Consider the following 20,555-nt stretch of genomic DNA (forward strand, 5'->3'; position numbering starts at 1 on the left):
TAGCAATTTCGCATATCCAGTGACCCCCTTAGACTTTTATCTTTGGGGTCATCTGAAGGCAATTGTCTATGCTGTGAAGATACGAGATGTGCAGCACCTGAAACTACGGATACTGGAAGCCTGTGCTAGCATTTCTCCTGCGGTGTTGCTATCAGTGTGTGAAGAGTGGGAGAAGAGGGTTGCATTGACAATCCAACACAATGGGCAGCACATTGAACACATTTTATAAGTGGTCAGAAACTTGTAAATAATTCATGAAAGAATAATGTTACGTTAAAACCAAGCACACCATTGTTTTTCTTGTGAAATTCCCAATAAGTTTGATGTGTCACTCTTCCTATTGAAAAAACAAAAGTTGGATTCAAAATGGCCGCCATGGTCACCACCCATCTTGAAAAGTTTCCCCCTTCACATATACTAATGTGCCACAAACAGGAAGTTAATGTAACCAACCATTCCCAATTTATTAAGGTGTATCCATATAAATGGCCCACCCTGTATAATGGGAAGTAAAATATGAGTTCATGGGTATTCCATTGTGTCATTCACCCTCGTCATTCTGCAGAAAACAGTGATAATTCCACTTAATCTGAACATTAAATAATCCCACTGAATTTGGAGAGTATGTCTGCTAAATAATTATTAGATATGTCAAATGGTTTTGTCTCTAATTCAAATATTACATTTCCATTATTCTGTATGGGCATTCCACTGTGGTCCATTATTCTCTATGGGCATTCCACTTTCCCGTTAAAGTCTATGGGCATTCCACTCTGTCATTCCTTTTAGTATGCCCCGCAAAAACGCAACAAATTTCCATCTAAATATTTGGGGAATGAAAGGCACTAACTGGCTGTAAGAACTAAATAGTGCAGTCTGTATGACACAGTCCGGGCACTGCATGGCATATAACCTTATATACAGTATTCAGACAATGCATTATAGCTTGTATTTTTCAGCCCAGCACTGTTCCTTTAAGAGAATGCGTTCCACTCGAAAATGATCGACCTCATTCCAGGATCAAACTGATCACGTGACGGAACTGGCGACGTCTGTTCCTGCAGTCACATGACCCGCTGGTGATGTGTCTGGGTAACTCCTCCCAGTTTTGTGGAACGTCACGGTGACGTGTCTCTCCCAGTGTCAAGATGTGGTTCTGGTCCCGGGACCCGGCCCGTGATTTCCCTTATGATATCACCGGGGAGAGAGAGGAATTACCGGGAGGATGGGGGATTCAGAAAGGCAAAAAGAAGGTACGTAAACGGCATGTGCTGACCCCCTCAGGACGGCAGGGAATTGAGGGGGTTGAGGTGCAGGGGCTTGCTGTGTGCTGGGTATAAGACTATCCTGACTCCCAATATGACCACATTGTTTAATATATTAATGTGCTCCCCTTATATTATGTAAGAAAATCGCATAACAGTTGCCTAAAATATCTTCATGGAAATCTCCACAAGTGTGAAAGATCTGAGCATAAATTGCAAGCCCCTGCAGGATCCATCATCAGCACACTGGTGCTGTTTACTGTAGTCTGTGTGTTCTCCTGACCCCAGAAGATGATGGCTGCAGCGTCCACCTCCTGGCAGGTTGCTACGTCCTGTATGCTGGTGACCGCTCGTACCCGCTGTTGTAAAGGGAGACTGTCCCCAGAAGATGATGGCTGCAGCGTCCACCTCCTGGCAGGTTGCTACGTCCTGTATGCTGGTGACCGCTCGTACCCGCTGTTGTAAAGGGAGACTGTCCCCAGAAGATGATGGCTGCAGCGTCCACCTCCTGGCAGGTTGCTACGTCCTGTATGCTGGTGACCGCTCGTACCCGCTGCTGTAAAGGGAGACTGTCCCCAGAAGATGAAGGCTGCAGCGTCCACCTCCTGGCAGGTTGCTACGACTTGTGTGCTGGTGACCGCTCGTACCCGCTGCTGTAAAGAAGATGACGGCTGCAGCGTCCACCTCCTGGCAGGTTGCTACGACCTGTATGCTGGTGACCGCTTGTACCCACTGCTGTAAAGGGAGACTGTCCCCAGAAGATGATGGCTGCAGCGTCCACCTCCTGGCAGGTTGCTACGTCCTGTATGCTGGTGACCGCTCGTACCCGCTGCTGTAAAGGGAGACTGTCCCCAGAAGACGATGGCTGCCGCGTCCACCTCCTGGCAGGTTGCTACGAATTGTGTGCTGGTGACCGCTCGTACCCGCTGCTGTAAAGAAGATGACGGCTGCAGCGTCCACCTCCTGCAGGATGCTACGTCCTGTATGCTGGTGACTGCTCATACCCGCTGCTGTAAAGGGAGAGTCTCCCCAGAAGATGACGGCTGCAGCGTCCACCTCCTTGCAGGTTGCTACGACTTGTGTGCTGGTGACCGCTCGTACCCTCTGCTGTAAAGGGAGACTGTCCCCAGAAGATGACGGCTGCAGCGTCCACCTCCTGGCAGGTTGCTACGACTTGTGTGCTGGTGACTGCTCATACCCGCTGCTGTAAAGGTAGAGTATCCCCAGAAGATGACGGCTGCAGCGTCCACCTCCTGGCAGGTTGCTACGACTTGTGTGCCGGTGGCCGCTCGTACCCTCTGCTGTAAAGGGAGACTGTCCCTAGAAGATGACGGCTGCAGCGTCCACCTCCTGGCAGGTTGCTACGACCTGTATGCTGGTGACCGCTCGTACCCGCTGCTGTAAAGGGAGAGTCTCCCCAGAAGATGACGGCTGCAGCGTCCACCTCCTGGTAGGATGCTACGTCCTGTATGCTGGTGACCGCTCGTACCCACTGCTGTAAAGGGAGACTGTCCCCAGAAGATGACGGCTGCAGCGTCCACCTCCTGGTAGGATGCTACGTCCTGTATGCTGGTGACTGCTCATACCCGCTGCTGTAAAGGGAGACTGTCCCCAGAAGATGACGGCTGCAGCGTCCACCTCCTGGTAGGATGCTACGTCCTGTATGCTGGTGACTGCTCATACCCGCTGCTGTAAAGGGAGAGTCTCCCCAGAAGATGACGGCTGCAGCATCCACCTTCTGGCAGGTTGCTACGACTTGTGTGCTGCTGACCGCTCGTACCCGCTGCTGTAAAGAAGATGACGGCTGCAGCGTCCACCTCCTGGCAGGATGCTATGTCCTGTATGCTGGTGACCGCTCGTACCCGCTGCTGTAAAGGTAGAGTATCCCCAGAAGATGACGGCTGCAGCGTCCACCTCCTGGTAGGATGCTACGTCCTGTATGCTGGTGACTGCTCATACCCGCTGCTGTAAAGGGAGAGTCTCCCCAGAAGATGACGGCTGCAGCATCCACCTTCTGGCAGGATGCTACGTCCTGTATGCTGGTGACCGCTCATACCCGCTGCTGTAAAGGGAGACTGTCCCTAGAAGATGACGGCTGCAGTGTCCACCTCCTGGCAGGTTGCTACGTCCTGTATGCTGGTGACCGCTCGTACCCGCTGCTGTAAAGAGAGTCTGTCCCCAGAAGATGACGGCTGCAGTGTCCACCTCCTGGAGGGATGCTATTTCCTGTACGCTGTTGGGCCGGAGGTCCGTCTGCAGAACGGCAAACATGCCGAGAGGCGGCCGGACAAAAACTACAGTATGCTGCGGTTTTTGCCCGGCCGCCTCTCTGCTTGTTTGCCATGCTGCAGCCGGACCTCCAGCCCACCCCCATTATAGGGAATTGGGCCGGAGTGGACTTCCGTCGGCACGGTGGGCTAGCGTTAGTACGAATCTGGCAGGCTGTTCCCCCGCCGGAACAGCCTGCCGGACCCTCGCGTGCGGTGTGATGGGGTCAAGCGCCTGTATGTCAGCCATAGACTCTCCAGCCACACAACTGTCCCTGTGAGAAAAGTACTTTCCAACGTCTGGTTCCAGCGCCAAGCTCTCCTCTCCTAAGCACTTGTCATTGTCCCCACCCCTTCGGTTCCAGCACCGAGCTTTCTTCTCCTCAACTTCTGGTCCCTACTGGATCCATACTATGACTTGCTGTCTACATGCCCATCACTGTTGGTGGCAGCGTCCATGTGCTGACACATGTCACAAATTGTCTGGCAGCAGTGATGTGCATGTAATAATCGTCATGTTCCAGTTCCGGTGACCAGAGGTGGAGGAGAAGAGAGCTCAGCGCTGGAATCGGAGCTCCAGTGAGCATAGATTATTATTAGGATCAGCAGGGGATCTCAGAACCAGAGAACCTCTACCATAAACTTTTAGGTTACGACCAGATGGTGTGGTTATGTCACGGTCATGCTGCAGTTGGGGCCACCAAATGTATAATCCTGAGTTTAGGGTGTGTTTTCTTTGCCCGCTACGGTTTTTGGACTGTTAGCACTGTTGTGAATTTTCGTGGTACTTCGGCATTCTGATTAACTTCAAACAGTGACACGTGGTAAAATATATTAAATATATACCGCAAGCAGCTGATCAACTATATAGCCAAAGCAGTCAGCAGCCACAAGCGGGTGGGCATGTTTTACATGTGGATGACCGCACGTACAACAGATGCAGTCATCACAACTTGGATGAGGTCTGTCTCCGAAACCTATTTTCCCATTGACTTCTATTGGGAAATGAGATGCTGCTGTTCCTGACCGCTTCACGCCCGCACCGTGTGGTCGCATTCTTAGGCCTCTTTCACACAGGCGTCGCGTGTGAGGGCCGGATGGGATGCGGGTGCGTCGCCGGGAAATGCACAATTTTTACGCACAAGTGCAAAGCGTTCTAATGCGTTTTGCAAGCGCGTGAGAAAAATCGGCATGTTTGGTACCCAGACCTGAACCCGGACTTCTTCACAGAAGTTTGGGTTTGAGTTTGGGATCGGTGTTGTGTACAGTCGTGGCCAAAAGTTTTGAGAATTACATAAATATTGGAAATTGGAAAAGTTGCTGCTTAAGTTTTTATAATAGCAATTTGCATATACTCCAGAATGTTATGAAGAGTGATCAGATGAATTGCATAGTCCTTCTTTGTCATGAAAATTAACTTAATCCCAAAAAAAACTTTCCACTGCATTTCATTGATGTCATTAAAGGACCTGCTGAGATCATTTCAGTAATCGTCTTGTTAACTCAGGTGAGAATGTTGATGAGCACAAGGCTGGAGATCATTATGTCAGGCTGATTGGGTTAAAATGGCAGACTTGACATGTTAAAAGGAGGGTGATGCTTGAAATCATTGTTCTTCCATTGTTAACCATGGTGACCTGCAAAGAAACGCGTGCAGCCATCATTGCGTTGCATAAAAATGGCTTCACAGGCAAGGATATTGTGGCTACTAAGATTGCACCTCAATCAACAATTTATAGGATCATCAAGAACTTCAAGGAAAGAGGTTTAATTCTTGTTAAGAAGTCTTCAGGGCGTCCAAGAAAGTCCAGCAAGCGCCAGGATCGTCTCCTAAAGAGGATTCGGCTGCGGGATCGGAGTGCCACCAGTGCAGAGCTTGCTCAGGAATGGCAGCAGGCAGGTGTGAGCGCATCTGCACGCACAGTGAGGAGAAGACTTTTGGAAGATGGCCTGGTGTCAAGAAGGGCAGCAAAGAAGCCACTTCTCTCCAAAAAAAACATCAGGGACAGATTGATCTTCTGCAGAAAGTATGGTGAATGGACTGCTGAGGACTGGGGCAAAGTCATATTCTCCAATGAAGCCTCTTTCCGATTGTTTGGGGCATCTGGAAAAAGGCTTGTCCGGAGAAGAAAAGGTGAGCGCTACCATCAGTCCTGTGTCATGCCAACAGTAAAGCATCCTGAGACCATTCATGTGTGGGGTTGCTTCTCATCCAAGGTAGTGGGCTCACTCACAATTTTGCCCAAAAACACAGCCATGAATAAAGGATGGTACCCAAACACCCTCCAACAGCAACTTCTTCCAACAATCCAACAACAGTTTGGTGAAGAACAATGCATTTTCCAGCACGATGGAGCACCGTGCCATAAGGCAAAAGTGATAACTAAGTGGCTCGGGGACCAAAACGTTTACATTTTGGGTCCATGGCCTGGAAACTCCCCAGATCTTAATCCCATTGAGAACTTGTGGTCAATCCTCAAGAGGCGGGTGGACAAACAAAAACCCACTAATTCTGACAAACTCCAAGAAGTGATTATGAAAGAATGGGTTGCTATCAGGAATTGGCCCAGAAGTTGATTGAGAGCATGCCCAGTCGAATTGCAGAGGTCCTGAAAAAGAAGGGCCAACACTGCAAATACTGACTTTTTGCATAAATGTCATGTAATTGTCGATAAAAGCCTTTGAAATGTATGAAGTGCGTGTAATTATATTTCACTACATCACAGAAACAACTGAAACAAAGATCTAAAAGCAGTTTAGCAGCAAACTTAGTGAAAACTAATATTTGTGTCATTCTAAAAACTTTTGGCCACGACTGTAGATTTTATTATTTTCCCTTATAACCTGGTTATAAGAGAAAATAATAGCATTCTTAAAGGGAACCTGTCTCCTCCTAAAAACATCCCAAGCCGGCAGCAGTACCTGAGAGTAGCCAGCAGCGTGTTTGTAACGATCATTTTCTTCCTGCAGGCAGATGAAGCAAAAGCTGTAAAAACGTTCTTTAATCCCCTGCCGGCTTCTCTAGTCAGGCTTGAAGTCACGGGGGCAGCGGCCTTCTTGCTTCAAGTCGCGGTAACCACGCCCCCTTCCCTGCCCCTTCGCTGTGACTGACAGCGCTTATGCAGAGAGTTCGGTTGGCTTTGCCAAACTGCCGGCTGTCAGTCACAGCGAAGGGGCAGGGAAGGGGGCGTGGTTACCGCGACTTGAAGCAAGAAGGCCGCTGCCCCCGTGACTTCAAGCCTGACTAGAGAAGCGCGCCGGCAGGGGATTAAAGAATGTTTTTACAGCTTTTGCTTCATCTGCCTGCAGGAAGAAAATGATCGTTACAAACACGCGGCTGGCTACTCAGGTACTGCTGCCTGCTTGGGATGTTTTTAGGAGGTGACAGGTTCCCTTTAATACAGAATGCTAAGTAAATGAGGGATGGAGGGGTTAAAAATAAAAACTGAAAACATTAAACTCACCTCATCCACTTGTTCGCGCAGCCCGGCTTGTCTTCTTTCTTCTTTGAGGACCTGGGAGGAAAAGGACCTTTGGTGACGTCACTGCGCTCAATAAATGTTTTATTCTTGCCCGCAAAGAGAACAAGAATAGGATATGTTCTATTTTCTATTTTTTTGCGGGGAAGCGGGAAATGACTCGCGGATGTGTACATAACACGGTATAGTGTCCACATCTTTTGCAGCCCCATTGAAATTAATTGGTCTGCATCCGATCCACAGAAAATGCAGATTGGATGCGGAAAGAAACTATGGTCATGTGCATGAGGCCTTATTCTAATGGTCAATACGATTATGACGATACCAAATATGTATCATTTTGTTTTTTTACTGCTATTGCGCAATAATGGCACTTTTCATGCAAAAACTTTTTTTTAAGTCTCCTAATTCCAGGAGCCATAGCTTATTTATTGTTCCATTGATGTAGCTGTGTTGGGGCTTTTTATGCAGAATGAAATATAGTTTTTCACTGGTGCCATTTTGGTAATTAAACGAATAAATGTGATTAATCGCCCAGCTGTACCTGAAGGAATCAACTGGGACACATATGTAAGGATCCAGTGTATTCATGAGCCTCCCCCAGAGGGAGGTGATTGACAGGCTGCTTTATATACACCTTTTACAGCAGTCTGTGAGTCACCACCCTGGGGGCAGGGGAGACGGGGGCAGCCCTCTGCTCATGAATGCACCAAGCTCATAAACTATGTGCTTTAGGCCTCATGCACACGGCTGTGGTGTCTTGCGGTCCGCAAATCGCAGATCCGCAAAACATGGATGGCATCCGTGCGTGTTCCGCAGTTTGCGGAACGGCACAGACAGCCTTTTAATATAAATGCCTATTCTTGTCTGCAAAGCGCAGACAAGAATAGGACATGTTATATTTTTTTAGCGGGGCTACGGAACGGAGCATAGGATGCGGACAGCGCACGGAGTGCTGTCCGCATCTTTTGCGGCCCCATTGAAGTGAATGGGTCCGCATCTGAGCCGCCAAAACAATGGCCGTGTGCATGAGGCCTTACATAGGACAGAATACTAAACTGACAGTTCCATTTGAAATGTAGACTGCTGTCTACCAGTTTGTACAGTTTAGGAAAGGAGACAGGACCACAATGTTAATACTTTGTTTACCCATTTATGCCGTATCTACCATATATATATTGTGGAAGGTGGAGTTTTAAACCCGGCGTTTGCTCAGTAGCTGAGCAGGTAACCAGCCTTTGCTTTGTTATATTGCAGACTCCTCCCAGCAGTGTTTGTAATTGGAGATAACGCCGATCATGGATATTTAACCCCCCCAGAAGCTGTGGTCAATTACGACTATGGCATCTGAGGGGTAATTTAAATTGAGCGGGCTGCTCCTGGTGACCCGACGGCTCTACCATGATAGACTGGTAAAAAATTGCAGTGCATGGTATGATCAATACGATTATAGCTTGTTTACGTCCTCTAAGGCCGGAATTATGAAAATACACTGCTCAAAAAAATAAAGGGAACACTTAAACAACACAATGTAACTCCAAGTCAATCACACTTCTGTGAAATCAAACTGTCCACTTAGGAAGCAACACTGAGTGACAATCAATTTCACATGCTGTTGAGCAAATGGGATAGACAACAGGTGGAATTTATAGGCAATTAGCAAGACACCCCCAATAAAGGAGTGGTTCTGCAGGTGGTGACCACAGACCACTTTGCAGTTCCTATGCTTCCTGGCTGATGTTTTGGACACTTTTGAATGCTGGCGGTGCTTTCACTCTAGTGGTAGCATGAGACGGAGTCTACAACCCACACAAGTGGCTCAGGTAGTGCAGCTTATCCAGGATGGCACATCAATGCGAGCTGTGGCAAGAAGGTTTGCTGTGTCTGTCAGCGTAGTGTCCAGAGCATGGAGGCGCTACCAGGAGACAGGCCAGTACATCAGGAGACGTGGAGGAGGCCGTAGGAGGGCAACAACCCAGCAGCAGGACCGCTACCTCAGCCTTTGTGCAAGGAGGAACAGGAGGAGCACTGCCAGAGCCCTGCAAAATGACCTCCAGCAGGCCACAAATGTGCATGTGTCTGCTCAAACGGTCAGAAACAGACTCCATGAGGGTGATATGAGGGCCTGACGTCCACAGGTGGGGGTTGTGCTTACAGCCCAACACCGTGCAGGACGTTTGGCATTTGCCAGAGAACACCAAGATTGGCAAATTCGCCACTGGCGCCCTGTGCTCTTCACAGATGAAAGCAGGTTCACACTGAGCACATGTGACAGACGTGACAGAGTCTGGAGACGCCGTGGAGAACGTTCTGCTGCCTGCAACATCCTCCAGCATGACCGGTTTGGCATTGGGTCAGTAATGGTGTGGGGTGGCATTTCTTTGGAGGGCCGCACAGCCCTCCATGTACTCGCCAGAGGTAGCCTGACTGCCATTAGGTACCGAGATGAGATCCTCAGACCCCTTGTGAGACCATATGCTGGTGCGGTTGGCCCTGGGTTCCTCCTAATGCAAGACAATGCTAGACCTCATGTGGCTGGAGTGTGTCAGCAGTTCCTGCAAGACGAAGGCATTGATGCTATGGACTTGCCCGCCCGTTCCCCAGACCTGAATCCAATTGAGCACATCTGGGACATCATGTCTCGCTCTATCCACCAACGTCACGTTGCACCACAGACTGTCCAGGAGTTGGCAGATGCTTTAGTCCAGGTCTGGGAGGAGATCCCTCAGGAGACCGTCCGCCACCTCATCAGGAGCATGCACAGGCGTTGTAGGGAGGTCATACAGGCATGTGGAGGCCACACACACTACTGAGCCTCATTTTGACTTGTTTTAGGGACATTACATCAAAGTTGGATCAGCCTGTAGTGTGTTTTTCCACTTTAATTTTGAGGGTGACTCCAAATCCAGACCTCCATGGTTTTGAAAAATTTGAATTTCGATTATGTAAAGAACAAAGTATTTCAGAAGAATATTTAATTAGTTCAGATCTAGGATGTGTTATTTTTGTGTTCCCTTTATTTTTTTGAGCAGTGTATAAAAGTAAAAGCAGTGAGACTATGGAACTCTCTGCCTGAGGAGGTGGTGATGGTGAGTTCACTAAAAGAGTTCAAGAGGGGCCTGGATGTATTTCTGGAGTGTAGTAATATTGCAGGCTATAGCTACTAGAGAGGGGTCGTTGATCCAGGGAGTTAGGCCTCTTGCACACCAAAATTTAATTTTTTTTCAGTTTACGTTAGGTTTTTTGCGTTTCGTATATGGACCGTATATTGAACCATTAATTTCAATGGATCTGCCAAAAGAAGGGAAGGTATTTTGTATGCCTTCCGTTTCCGTATTTCCGTTCCGTTCAAAGATAGAACATGTCCTATTATTGTCCGCATAACGGACAAGGATAGTACTGTTCTATAAGGGGCCAGCTGTTCCGTTCCAGCAAAAAACGGAATGCACACAGACGTGATCTGTATTTTTTTCGTATCCGTTTTTTGTGGACCGCAAAATACTGAAAAAGCCATACGGTCATGTGCAAGAGGCCTTATTCTGATTGGAGTCGGGAAGGAATTTTTTCCCCTTAGGCTGGGTTCAGACCTGAGCGTCTTTGATATGCGCGTTTAACGCGCGTTTTTGACGCACGTTTTTTATGCGCGTTTTTTGCAATAGTAAACGCGCGTTTGACGCGCGTTTGTGTGATTGACTGCAATGTCCTATGGCCACAAACGCGCTGTAAAACGCCCCAAAGAAGCTCAAGTACTTGTTTGAGTGTAGGGCGTTTTACAGCGCGTTTTTCAGCGCTGTAAAACGCTCAAGTGAGAACCAGGGCCATAGGGAAGCATTGGTTTTCATGTGTTGAGCGTTTTACAGCGCGTTTGAACGCGCTGTAAAACGCTCAAGTGTGAACCCAGCCTTAGTCCATTCACACATTTGTATGTGTTTTGCGGATCCACTGCGGACAAGAATAGGCATTTCTATGGGGGTGCCGGCTGGGTGTATTGCGGATCCGCAGTACACTACGGACGTGTGAATGGACCCTTTTAAAAAATGCCTAATCTTGTCCGCAATTGCGGACAAGAATAGGACCTGTTCTATTTTTTTCGGGAACGGAATTTCGGACCAGGAAGTGCGGACCCGCATTTCTGGATCCAGACAGCACATAGTGTGGCCCCATAGAAATGAACGGGTCCGCAATTCCGTTCCACAAAATTGCGGAACAAAATTGCGGATGTGTGAATGGACCCTTAAGTGGGGAAAATTGGCTTCTACCTCACAGTTTTTTTTTTTTGCCTTCCTCTGAATCACCTTGCAGGATAACCGGCCGAACTAGATGGACAAATGTCTTCTTTCAGCCTTACTATGTTACTATTTATCCCATATGCTGAACACTGTAACAGGGAAAAAAAAAAAAAGGTCCAAATGACAGAATTGCCTTTTTTTTTTTTTTATTGCTTCGCCTTCTCAAAATTATTTGAATAAAAAGTGATCCAAAAGTCATACATACTCCACAATGGGCAAAAGAGAGCCCTTGCACATCTCTGTAGACAGAAATAAAAAGAAAAATATTTGCATCACCATATTCTGACACTCATAGCTTTTTGTAAGTTTTTTTTATTGTTTTAAAGCAGTGGTCCCCAACCTTTTTTGCACCTAGGACTAGTTTCATGCAAGACAATTTTCCCAGGGACCGTGGGGTGGTGGTGGGGGCTTTGGGCGGGGCTTAGGGTGGTGCTGGTCGGCGCTGACTGATTCATGCGCATAACAAAACACAAGGTGCATATTAAAATATATATGGCTGCAAAATACTGACTAGGGTCTAGTGGTCACTGGTCTCTGCTGCACTGCTGGTATTTTCAAGGTGACATGGAAGAGGAACTGCAGGTCATTATCCCGCTCACTCCCCCAGATACTAGCTGAAACTGGATGCCGACAACCCCCCTCCCCCCTTGGGCCGTCATGTTTATTTCCATTGGTGGGGCAGTAGTGAGACCTAACCAATCCCTGCCTCACTAGCCCTTTTCAAGCCTTTTTATTGGTGGCAGTGGCTAGCCGGCATCACAGTTGGAAGGAAGGAACGCTCTCCTTCCTTCCCGCTGTACGACCGCGCACTGTGTGTGATGTGCGCGTCAGGCGAGCATGCACCTGGCATCTCCACTCCTCTGTATTGCCGCGGCCCGGCAAACAATCTTCCAGGGCCAGGTCCTGGGCCGCGGCCCGGCGGTTGGGGACCGCTGTTTTAAAGCATTAAACCATGGCAAAAACTATATGAATTTGGTATCGTTGTAATCCCACTGAATAAAAGTAACGTCATATAAACCACCCAATGAATGCTGTAAATTCAAAGCCCTTAACCTATGGCAGAGTTTCTTTTTCAGTTACACTCCATTTAGAATTGTGTTCCAGCTTCCCAATGCATTTTGTGGAATATTAAAGGGAACCTGTCACCTCCAACAAACATCCCAAGCCGGCAGCAGTACCTGAGAGTAGCCAGCAGCGTGTTTGTAATGATCATTTTCTTCCTGCAGGAAGATGAAGCAAAAGCTGTAAAAACGTTCTTTAATCCCCTGCCGGCAGCGGCCTCCTTGCATCAAGTCACGGTAACCACCCCCCTTCCCTGCCCCTTCGCTGTGACTGACAGCCGGCAGTTTGGCAAAGCCAACGGAACTCTCTGCATAAGTGCTGTCAGTCACAGCAAAGGGGCAGGGAAGGGGGCGTGGTTACCGTGACTTGATGCAAGGAGGCCGCTGCCTCCGTGACTTCAAGCCTGACTAGAGAAGCGCGCCGGCAGGGGATTAAAGAACGTTTTTACAGCTTTTGCTTCATCTGCCTGCAGGAAGAAAATGATCATTACAAACACGCTGCTGGCTACTCTCAGGTACTGCTGCCTGCTTGGGATGTTTGTTGGAGGTGACAGGTTCCCTTTAAATGGTTCCATTAGAAAGTACAACTTGTCCTTCAAATAATAAGCCCTCATTTGGCTACTTGAAAGGAAAAGTAAAAAAGTTATGGCCCTTGGAAGCAGGGAGAAAAATAATGAAAATTGGTCTGTCTTGAAAGGGTTATTATATCGAGGTTTTCATTTCAGGTATTCACTTCGACACAGGGAGGAGTAGAAATCCCAGCATAAAATATTGCTTCTTAGGGATCACCTTCATAGTCTTTGGTATTGCCTTCCATTTGTCCCACATTCAATGGATCTCTATGTAGAGAAGATGTGTGCTGCACAGTGATCGATGTGCCCAAGCTGCTTCTCTTCCCGTGGCTGATTATTATTCCAAACATGTAATTACTATTACATATTATACGTTATCACATTTGACCTGTAGGCTGACTTGTATGTTCCTATTTTATCTCTTCATTGATAAGGCCGGTGGTGACCCAGTATCTGTGTTCGCTTATGAAATCCGTCCTGGAGCAGAAGAACAGGCACAAGCGGCTAAATCGGCCCTGAAAAGAATCAAGACTTTGAGACACCCAAACATCTTAGCGTATGTGGATGGCTTAGAGGTAAAGTTAATTGTAGGCAGAATTTCAGCTTTTTTATGCTTGGAGAAAATAAAAGCTACATTCTTAATCTTCCTGTGGTTCCTGTTGCATTAGCTCTTTATATCCCGCATTATATTTGGTCTGTTTGTGTCTTTCCTTTATCTTGGTGCGTTATATTAGGTGATGATTTTGGACTGGGGCTCCAAGGGTACCGATGATATTGCGGTGTAAATGCACCACCGATTACCAGATGAATGGGCGAAAGGCTCATTCATCGGGTAATTGTACAGCACAAAAGATCAGTACGGGGTGGGTGATGGCGTTAGCGATCGCTCCTCCCCATACTCTGGAGGAGATCTGTGCATGTAAATACAACGGTCTCCTCCTCTAGCGATCAGCAGACTATCGGGAAGGAATGATTTCTTCCTGACAATCTGCTAGATCATCATCCCGTGTAAAGGGACCTTTAGGCATAGGAAATCGGCTAAATTTAAGCCAGCAAGGAAGCTGGCTTTCATTTAGACCGGAGTTGGATATGCCAAAGTTATGTCTAAAATACGGGTCTTAAATAACCCCCTGCATTTGTGGTATTCACTGGAAAAGCTCCCAGTACATACGCTGAATATATCCTTATAGACCCATTGACCCAACTTATACCAAGAGTGCCCTTTTGGCATACGTTGGGGAGGTATATGTCCAAGTACTTTTTTTTTCTGTATGAAATAGCTGACACTAAGGGTCCATTCACACGTCCGTTGTTTCTTTCCTGATCTGTTCCGTTTTTTGCGGAACAGATCTGGACCAGATCTGTACCCATTCATTTTCAATGGGTCCTGAAAAAAAATCGGACAGCTCAATGTCTGATTTTTTTTCAGGACCCATTGAAAATGAATGGGTACAGATCTGGTCCAGATCTGTTCCGCAAAAAACGGAACAGATCAGGAAAGAAACAACGGACGTGTGAATGGACCCTTATAGCGGACACTTATCCCCTATGCCCTTTAGGCCATCAGTGATAAATGCAGTTATAGCAGCTCATTGCCTGTATTCCTCTACATGTTCTTGCAGACAGATAAATCTTTATATATAGTGACTGAACTAGTTACCTCACTGGGAACGTACATGAAATCAAGGGCTGACACAGGAGGAATCAGCGAGCTGGAAATTTCTTGGGGTCTTCACCAGATAGTGGTGAGTATTTTCGTCCCACTGATTGCATCATACGTCTTTATAAATCTGTTGCTTAAAACCTTACTATTATTTCCTCCGTTTGAATTTAGAAAGCGCTCAGTTTTCTGACGAATGATTGCAACCTCATTCACAACAATGTCTATATGTCAGCTGTGTTTGTGGACCGGGCCGGGGAGTGGAAACTTGGGGGCTTGGACTATGTGTACCCAGCTGGTAGCGAGGAAAGTGCCCCCAAAAAAGGCCCTGAACTGGAAAAGTATAATCCCCCTGAGAAGTCAGACCGCTCAAAGCCTCCTGTGGAGAAGTGGTATGTGAGACTCTCCAAATCCCGCCAATGGAAATATTCTCTATGTGACTAATGTGAACTGGTATGATTGTGACGTCTGGTCTCCGTGTAACAGGTCAGCAGACATGTGGTGTCTTGGCTGCTTAATCTGGGAAGTCTTTAATGGCTCTCTTCCACGTCCTACCGCTCTTCGCTCACTTGGAAAGGTATGCCATGTGTATGCTTGGATAAATGTGCCCCATTGTAGTCTTCATCTAGGCCAGCGATGTACTATGAAAGTGTTCTTCCCACAACATGGGCAGGCACAAAGGAGGGAGTTTTGCTTAGACCGTTGTTTCATATGCCAGTCTTAAACTGAAATATATTGGACAAAAAAGTATTTATTACCAGTCCACAGGATAGGTGATCAATATGGGATTGTAGGTAGTCTAACTGCCAGGACTCCTAGAGATTCCAAGAATGGATCTGAATCCACTTCATTCACTTCTGTGGGGCTTTATAAGACTCGCCTGATATGAAGCACCTAGGTATTAGAGGGGGGAAATTAGACAAAAATTATACTAGTGAGTGCTTCCATAATGCCCCATTACAAGAACTTATTCCCCATCCACAGGAGAGTTGAATGGCGCGGCAAACACACTTGCATGTCTGCCTCTCCATTCAAATGAAGGAACACGGGCCCCTGTTCTTGTGATCGGCAGGGGCCCCAGCAGTCGGACACCAGATGGTCAGACACGTACCCCCTATCTGCAAGATAGTATTTTATTTTTATTGGGACAACCTTTATAAGATAGTGCACCCTGGGACCTCTCATTCACTGGATTACAGGGGATCCCAGTGCTTGTACCGCCCACCAATATATGACTTTATTCTTTTGTCAATTCGCAGTATGTTTCAATGGATCTTTATTTGTACCAGTTTTAGCCCATAGAAGTCAATGCACTTAATTTAAAAACACAAGTTCCTCATTTCCATTGTGTTTGTTCTGTTTCTTTCTTTTCATTTATTTACTCAAATAAACGTTCTTCTGTAACGCTTATCTTTGTGATCTTTAGATCCCTAAATCACTGGTGCCTAACTACTGCGAACTTGTTGGAGCTAACCCTAAAATCCGTCCCAACCCTGCACGATTCCTGCAGAACTGCCGTGCTCCTGGGGGATTCCTCAGCAACAGCTTTGTGGAAACCAATCTGTTCCTTGAAGAGATACAGGTCCGTAGTAGATAAATGGGCCCCATTTATAAAAAAAAGTGTTCTAAGAAATTGTCATTGTTGCTTACAGCATCTAGTCAGATCACAGACAGAATTCATTAAAGGGAACCTGACTATACACCAGTCTTGATCTCATGTGCGCTGGAGTAAAATGTGGCTAATTTATTAAAGGGGCTGTCTCACTTCAGCAAATAGCATTTAATATGTAGAGGAAGTTAATACAAGCCATTTACTAATGTATTGTTATTATCCATATTGCCTCCTTTGCTGTATTTTTACATCACATTACACACTGCTCGATTCTATGGTTACGACCACCCTGCAATCCAGCAGCAGTGGTCGTGCTTGCACACTATATGAAAAAGTGTCAGCCTCTCTGTTGGCCGGGACCGTGGGAGCCCACATAGGCTAGTGCTTCATCCTATAGTGCGCAAGCACGGCTACCACTGCAGGGTGGTCGTAACCATGGAAACGATCCGTGTATAATATGATGGAAAAATTAATCCAGCGAGCAAAGGAAGGAATGTGATAATAACAATACATTAGTAAGTGGCTTGTATTATCTTCCTCTACATGGTAAATGCTTTTTGCTGAAGTGAGACAACCCCTTTAATAAATTAGCCACATTTTACTCCAGCGCACATGAGATCAAGACTGGCGTATAGGAACGCCTGTCTTGATAAATCTCCTGCTCATCTTTTAAAGGGATTCTCTCACCTCATCCTTTCTGCGCTTCTGCTGGTCTCTAGGTCTGTAATTTATGGCGCTGCAGGGGAGTGGTACCTCTTGGTATGATTGATTGACACAGGCAAGGGGTAAGATCACATCATCCCAGTGCCACTTGCCTGTGCATGTGCAATGAGCCGGACCGTGGGTGCAGTTACCCGGACACCAATTATGCAGTGGGTCAGGATATGGGTATACAAGTCTATGGTTTTTGTTCGTGACGCCAATTGCAGCATGCGCAGGGTACTAATACAGGGCCCTTTAATATGTTGTAACTCACGTACCAGGCTAGGAATGCCAGAGTGGTGTAATGTCTCTGTGTGGTAATGGCAATAGTGTCAACGGTGTCTCCTACCTGGGTACGGCTGGACTCCTGGATCCTGGCTCACTTGCAATAAAATGAGTGCTTTGCTAGTAGGAGTAATTGAGGGATTTGGTAGCAGTAAATGAGATCCAGACTTGTAATAAAGTTCAAACTGGTTTTTACTTGATGCAGCATTAATCCATGTGATATACAGCAATAGTCTGAAGTCCCAGCAGGTATTGGCAATGTATGGCAGGAATCTATCTCTTCTGCTTCTATCATGTGCCTAGAGCTCTCTTTCAGGATAAGTCATCTGCTTGTGGCTCTGTAAAATGGCAGGAATTTATATCTTGTGCGCTATCTTCTGCTGTATTGGGGACTGACTAGCTGAGGAGGAATTTGGCTTCTCCTGGTCTCTGGACGGAACTCACAGTTGTGCTCACAGGGTATGGTTCTTACTGGAGTTCTGGAGGTGGCTGCTTGCTTTCTACCAGCTGAGGCTGAAGGGCTCAGACTGGGAATGATGATCTTTTATCTCAGCCGAGACAAGATTCTGGCTTGGATCACTAGAACTGAGAGCTCCTACAAGCACAGCCTTCTCCTAGCAGTGGTGGCTGGCACACTAACTCTAACTTCCTTCCCCACCCATGAGGCAGGATGAGGGAACATTCCACACCTCCTCAAAGAGGGGGGAGCTAAACTGGAATGTACTATTCCAGTCTAGATATGCTAAACTGAACTAAGTCCCTGGTAAACACATTGCTGCCACCTGCTGGTGTACATAGAAATTACAGCAAAAACATTTATCAACGGTTTCAATGCACATTAATGAGGGTGTGATGTTAAATTACACAGGATGACAATGCAGATACACTTAACAGGTTGTAGCGGGGTAAAAGAGTTTCGTAACATAACTCTGGGATGTTACACATGCACGCTTATCCCAGCCCTGAAACTTTCCTATATGTCATCTTTCACATGATGACGGCAAGCGGTAGTGATTTGTATTACAGGTTATTGAAAAAGTCCTGACCTTGTAATACAATCTCTTTGTGTGCTGGTACCACCATAGCTGTATAGAACATCTCCAAGGCTATTGCTCATGCCCAGGGGTCGTTCTCTACAAACCAGCAGTGATGAAAACCTGGAAACCAGGCAATACTGAAAATAATGTATTAGGAAGTGAATAACTGACATGATAACTGACATTTGCTTAAGTAAGACATAGTCATAGGAAAGCTGTTAATCACAGATAAGACCGCCTCCTTGACTTAAAAACCCAGAGTGTGCAGGAATTGAAATGAATGAAATGCAGGTTATACTGAATATTTTCCCATAAAATTATATATTGATCGCTCCACTGCTTCTGCTCTTCATGCTGCCTTCAACTCTGACACTATTTTCAACGTGACAGGTTCCCTGTCTTTTGAACATAAATGCTGCACTTGCTTTACTGCATTATAATATTCATAGCTGTTTTATATTATTTATTTTTATTTAAAAAAAGCTCCTTTGTTATCAGTCATTTATGTCTGTCTTTTCTCTGCAGATTAAAGATCCCGCTGAACGTCAGACATTTTTTGAGCAGCTCAGTGAACATCTGGATTCCTTTCCTGAAGACTTTTGTCGACATAAAATCCTTCCCCAGCTGCTGACGGCTTTTGAATTTGGCAGTGCAGGCGCCGTAATCCTCACACCCCTATTTAAAGTAAGCACCGCAGGAACCTTAAAAGGGTATTCTGGTTGTTAGACCTTATCCCCTATCCACAGGATAGGGATAATTGTCAGATCGGTGGGGTCCTACTGTTGGGAGAACATGGGCCCCCTATCCCCTGCAGCCCCCCTCAAATGAACGGAGTGGTTGGTCGCACATGCGTGTGAATTCTCTATTCATTTCTATGGGAGTTCCAGAGAACTGCTCTCAGATATCTCCAGAATTCCCATAAAGATGAATGGAGAGGCCATGCGCATGCCCCGTCGGCCACTATGTTCATTACAGGGGGCACGAGACCCTCGTTTTCCTGATCATGGGGGTGCCAGCGGTAGGACCCTTACCAATCTGATAGTTACCAACTATCCTGTGGATAGAGGATAACTTCTAAGAACCGGAATATCCCTTTAAGGCATATAAATTTGTTACATAAAGTCTTCTTCAAACCAGAAAGGGAAAAAGGCAGAAGCAAATACCCAGCAGTCAGACATGTCACTCAGGGCAGACCTCTTAACTCCCTTTGCTGAGCAGGGGGAGGGGCAGAGATTGTTGTTATTGCAGGTAAACAAAGAGCCAGAAGAGAACCAGGGAAATGAGGAAATGGAATATTTTTTATCTAAAACTTGCTTAGCTCAGTTATATATTGCTGTCCATCAGATTTACAGTGCTATATATATTTTTTCATAACTCTGACAACCCCTTTAAAATACATTGCCTTAAAATACATTGATAGGAAGAGTTCACCACACCTGCAAGTGTGGTGAACTCTTCGTGTAAGGAGGTCCCCCAACCACAGTGGGGCCTGCATCTGTCAGATATTCAAGGAATATCCTGTAGAATGTAGAGATGGATAGCCCTTCAAATTGCATATTTTCCTGGATGTTTGCTCTGCTTTTTGTAGTTGATAAATGCCCCAAAACCTACACTTTTGTATGATAGGAGTGCATCACCCCTGCAAGTAGTTTTTACAAATCCCACTTAACTTAAACAGGTATTTTCATCATTGGTTATGTAATAAACGCCTGTTACATGCGGGCCTCTCTATGTTAGGTAATGAGGTCCCCCAAACCCTGGAGGGGCCACGTCTCATAGATATTTATGGCATATCTTGTGGATGTGCTATAAATGTTTGTGATCAGAACAACCCTTTGAATGGCATCATTTCCTCTGTTTCCTCTGCTTTTTGTAGGTGATACAATGCCCACAACCTTATGCTCCTTCTCGTTGTTTCTGGTTATCATCTCCCGGCCAGCAATACCTCCGTTATCCTCCGTTAGCGATACCTCAGTTATCCCGCAAGCGGGGTGGGGGGGGGGGGCAGAGTTCAGCAGAAGAGTCGGGCCTGCGCTTCCCTGCAGTTTCGCCAGGGACCGACACCATTTTTGGGGCGGGGCATGAAGTTCTCCCCGCTCCCCCTCCTTCAGCTGTATCCTGGGGTGAATCTTGGCGCCTTTTTCTGCCTTCGCCCACATCCTGTTTTAAATGCACCTTGGCGGGACTCTGGCAAGGCACCTCCTGACAAGCTGCATTGAGGGACACAGGCCGGGTAAGCTCTGTCTCCCCTTCCTGCAGGGTTTAACCTACCCCCTCAACCTCCTTCCTGTCACTACAGGGTTCTCATTATGTCTGAGCCCAGACC

At 46.7% G+C, this 20,555-nt stretch overlaps 1 protein-coding gene across 1 annotated transcript in view; it reads left to right on the forward strand.

Moving 5' to 3' along the window:
- The first annotated feature begins 1,108 nt into the window (after positions 1 to 1,108).
- SCYL1 (SCY1 like pseudokinase 1) overlaps positions 1,109 to 20,555 on the forward strand; it is an 82,201-nt gene continuing 62,754 nt past the window's right edge. The window contains exons 1-7 of the mRNA XM_040410587.1: positions 1,109 to 1,253; positions 13,368 to 13,508; positions 14,556 to 14,678; positions 14,768 to 14,985; positions 15,080 to 15,170; positions 16,020 to 16,175; positions 18,755 to 18,913. Coding sequence (XP_040266521.1) covers positions 1,149 to 1,253; positions 13,368 to 13,508; positions 14,556 to 14,678; positions 14,768 to 14,985; positions 15,080 to 15,170; positions 16,020 to 16,175; positions 18,755 to 18,913 — 993 coding nt within the window. The 5' untranslated portion in view covers positions 1,109 to 1,148. The remainder of the gene's footprint in view (positions 1,254 to 13,367; positions 13,509 to 14,555; positions 14,679 to 14,767; positions 14,986 to 15,079; positions 15,171 to 16,019; positions 16,176 to 18,754; positions 18,914 to 20,555) is intronic.

This window comes from Bufo bufo, chromosome 10 (genome assembly GCF_905171765.1).
Source record: "Bufo bufo chromosome 10, aBufBuf1.1, whole genome shotgun sequence".
Taxonomy (NCBI): Eukaryota; Metazoa; Chordata; class Amphibia; order Anura; family Bufonidae; genus Bufo; species Bufo bufo.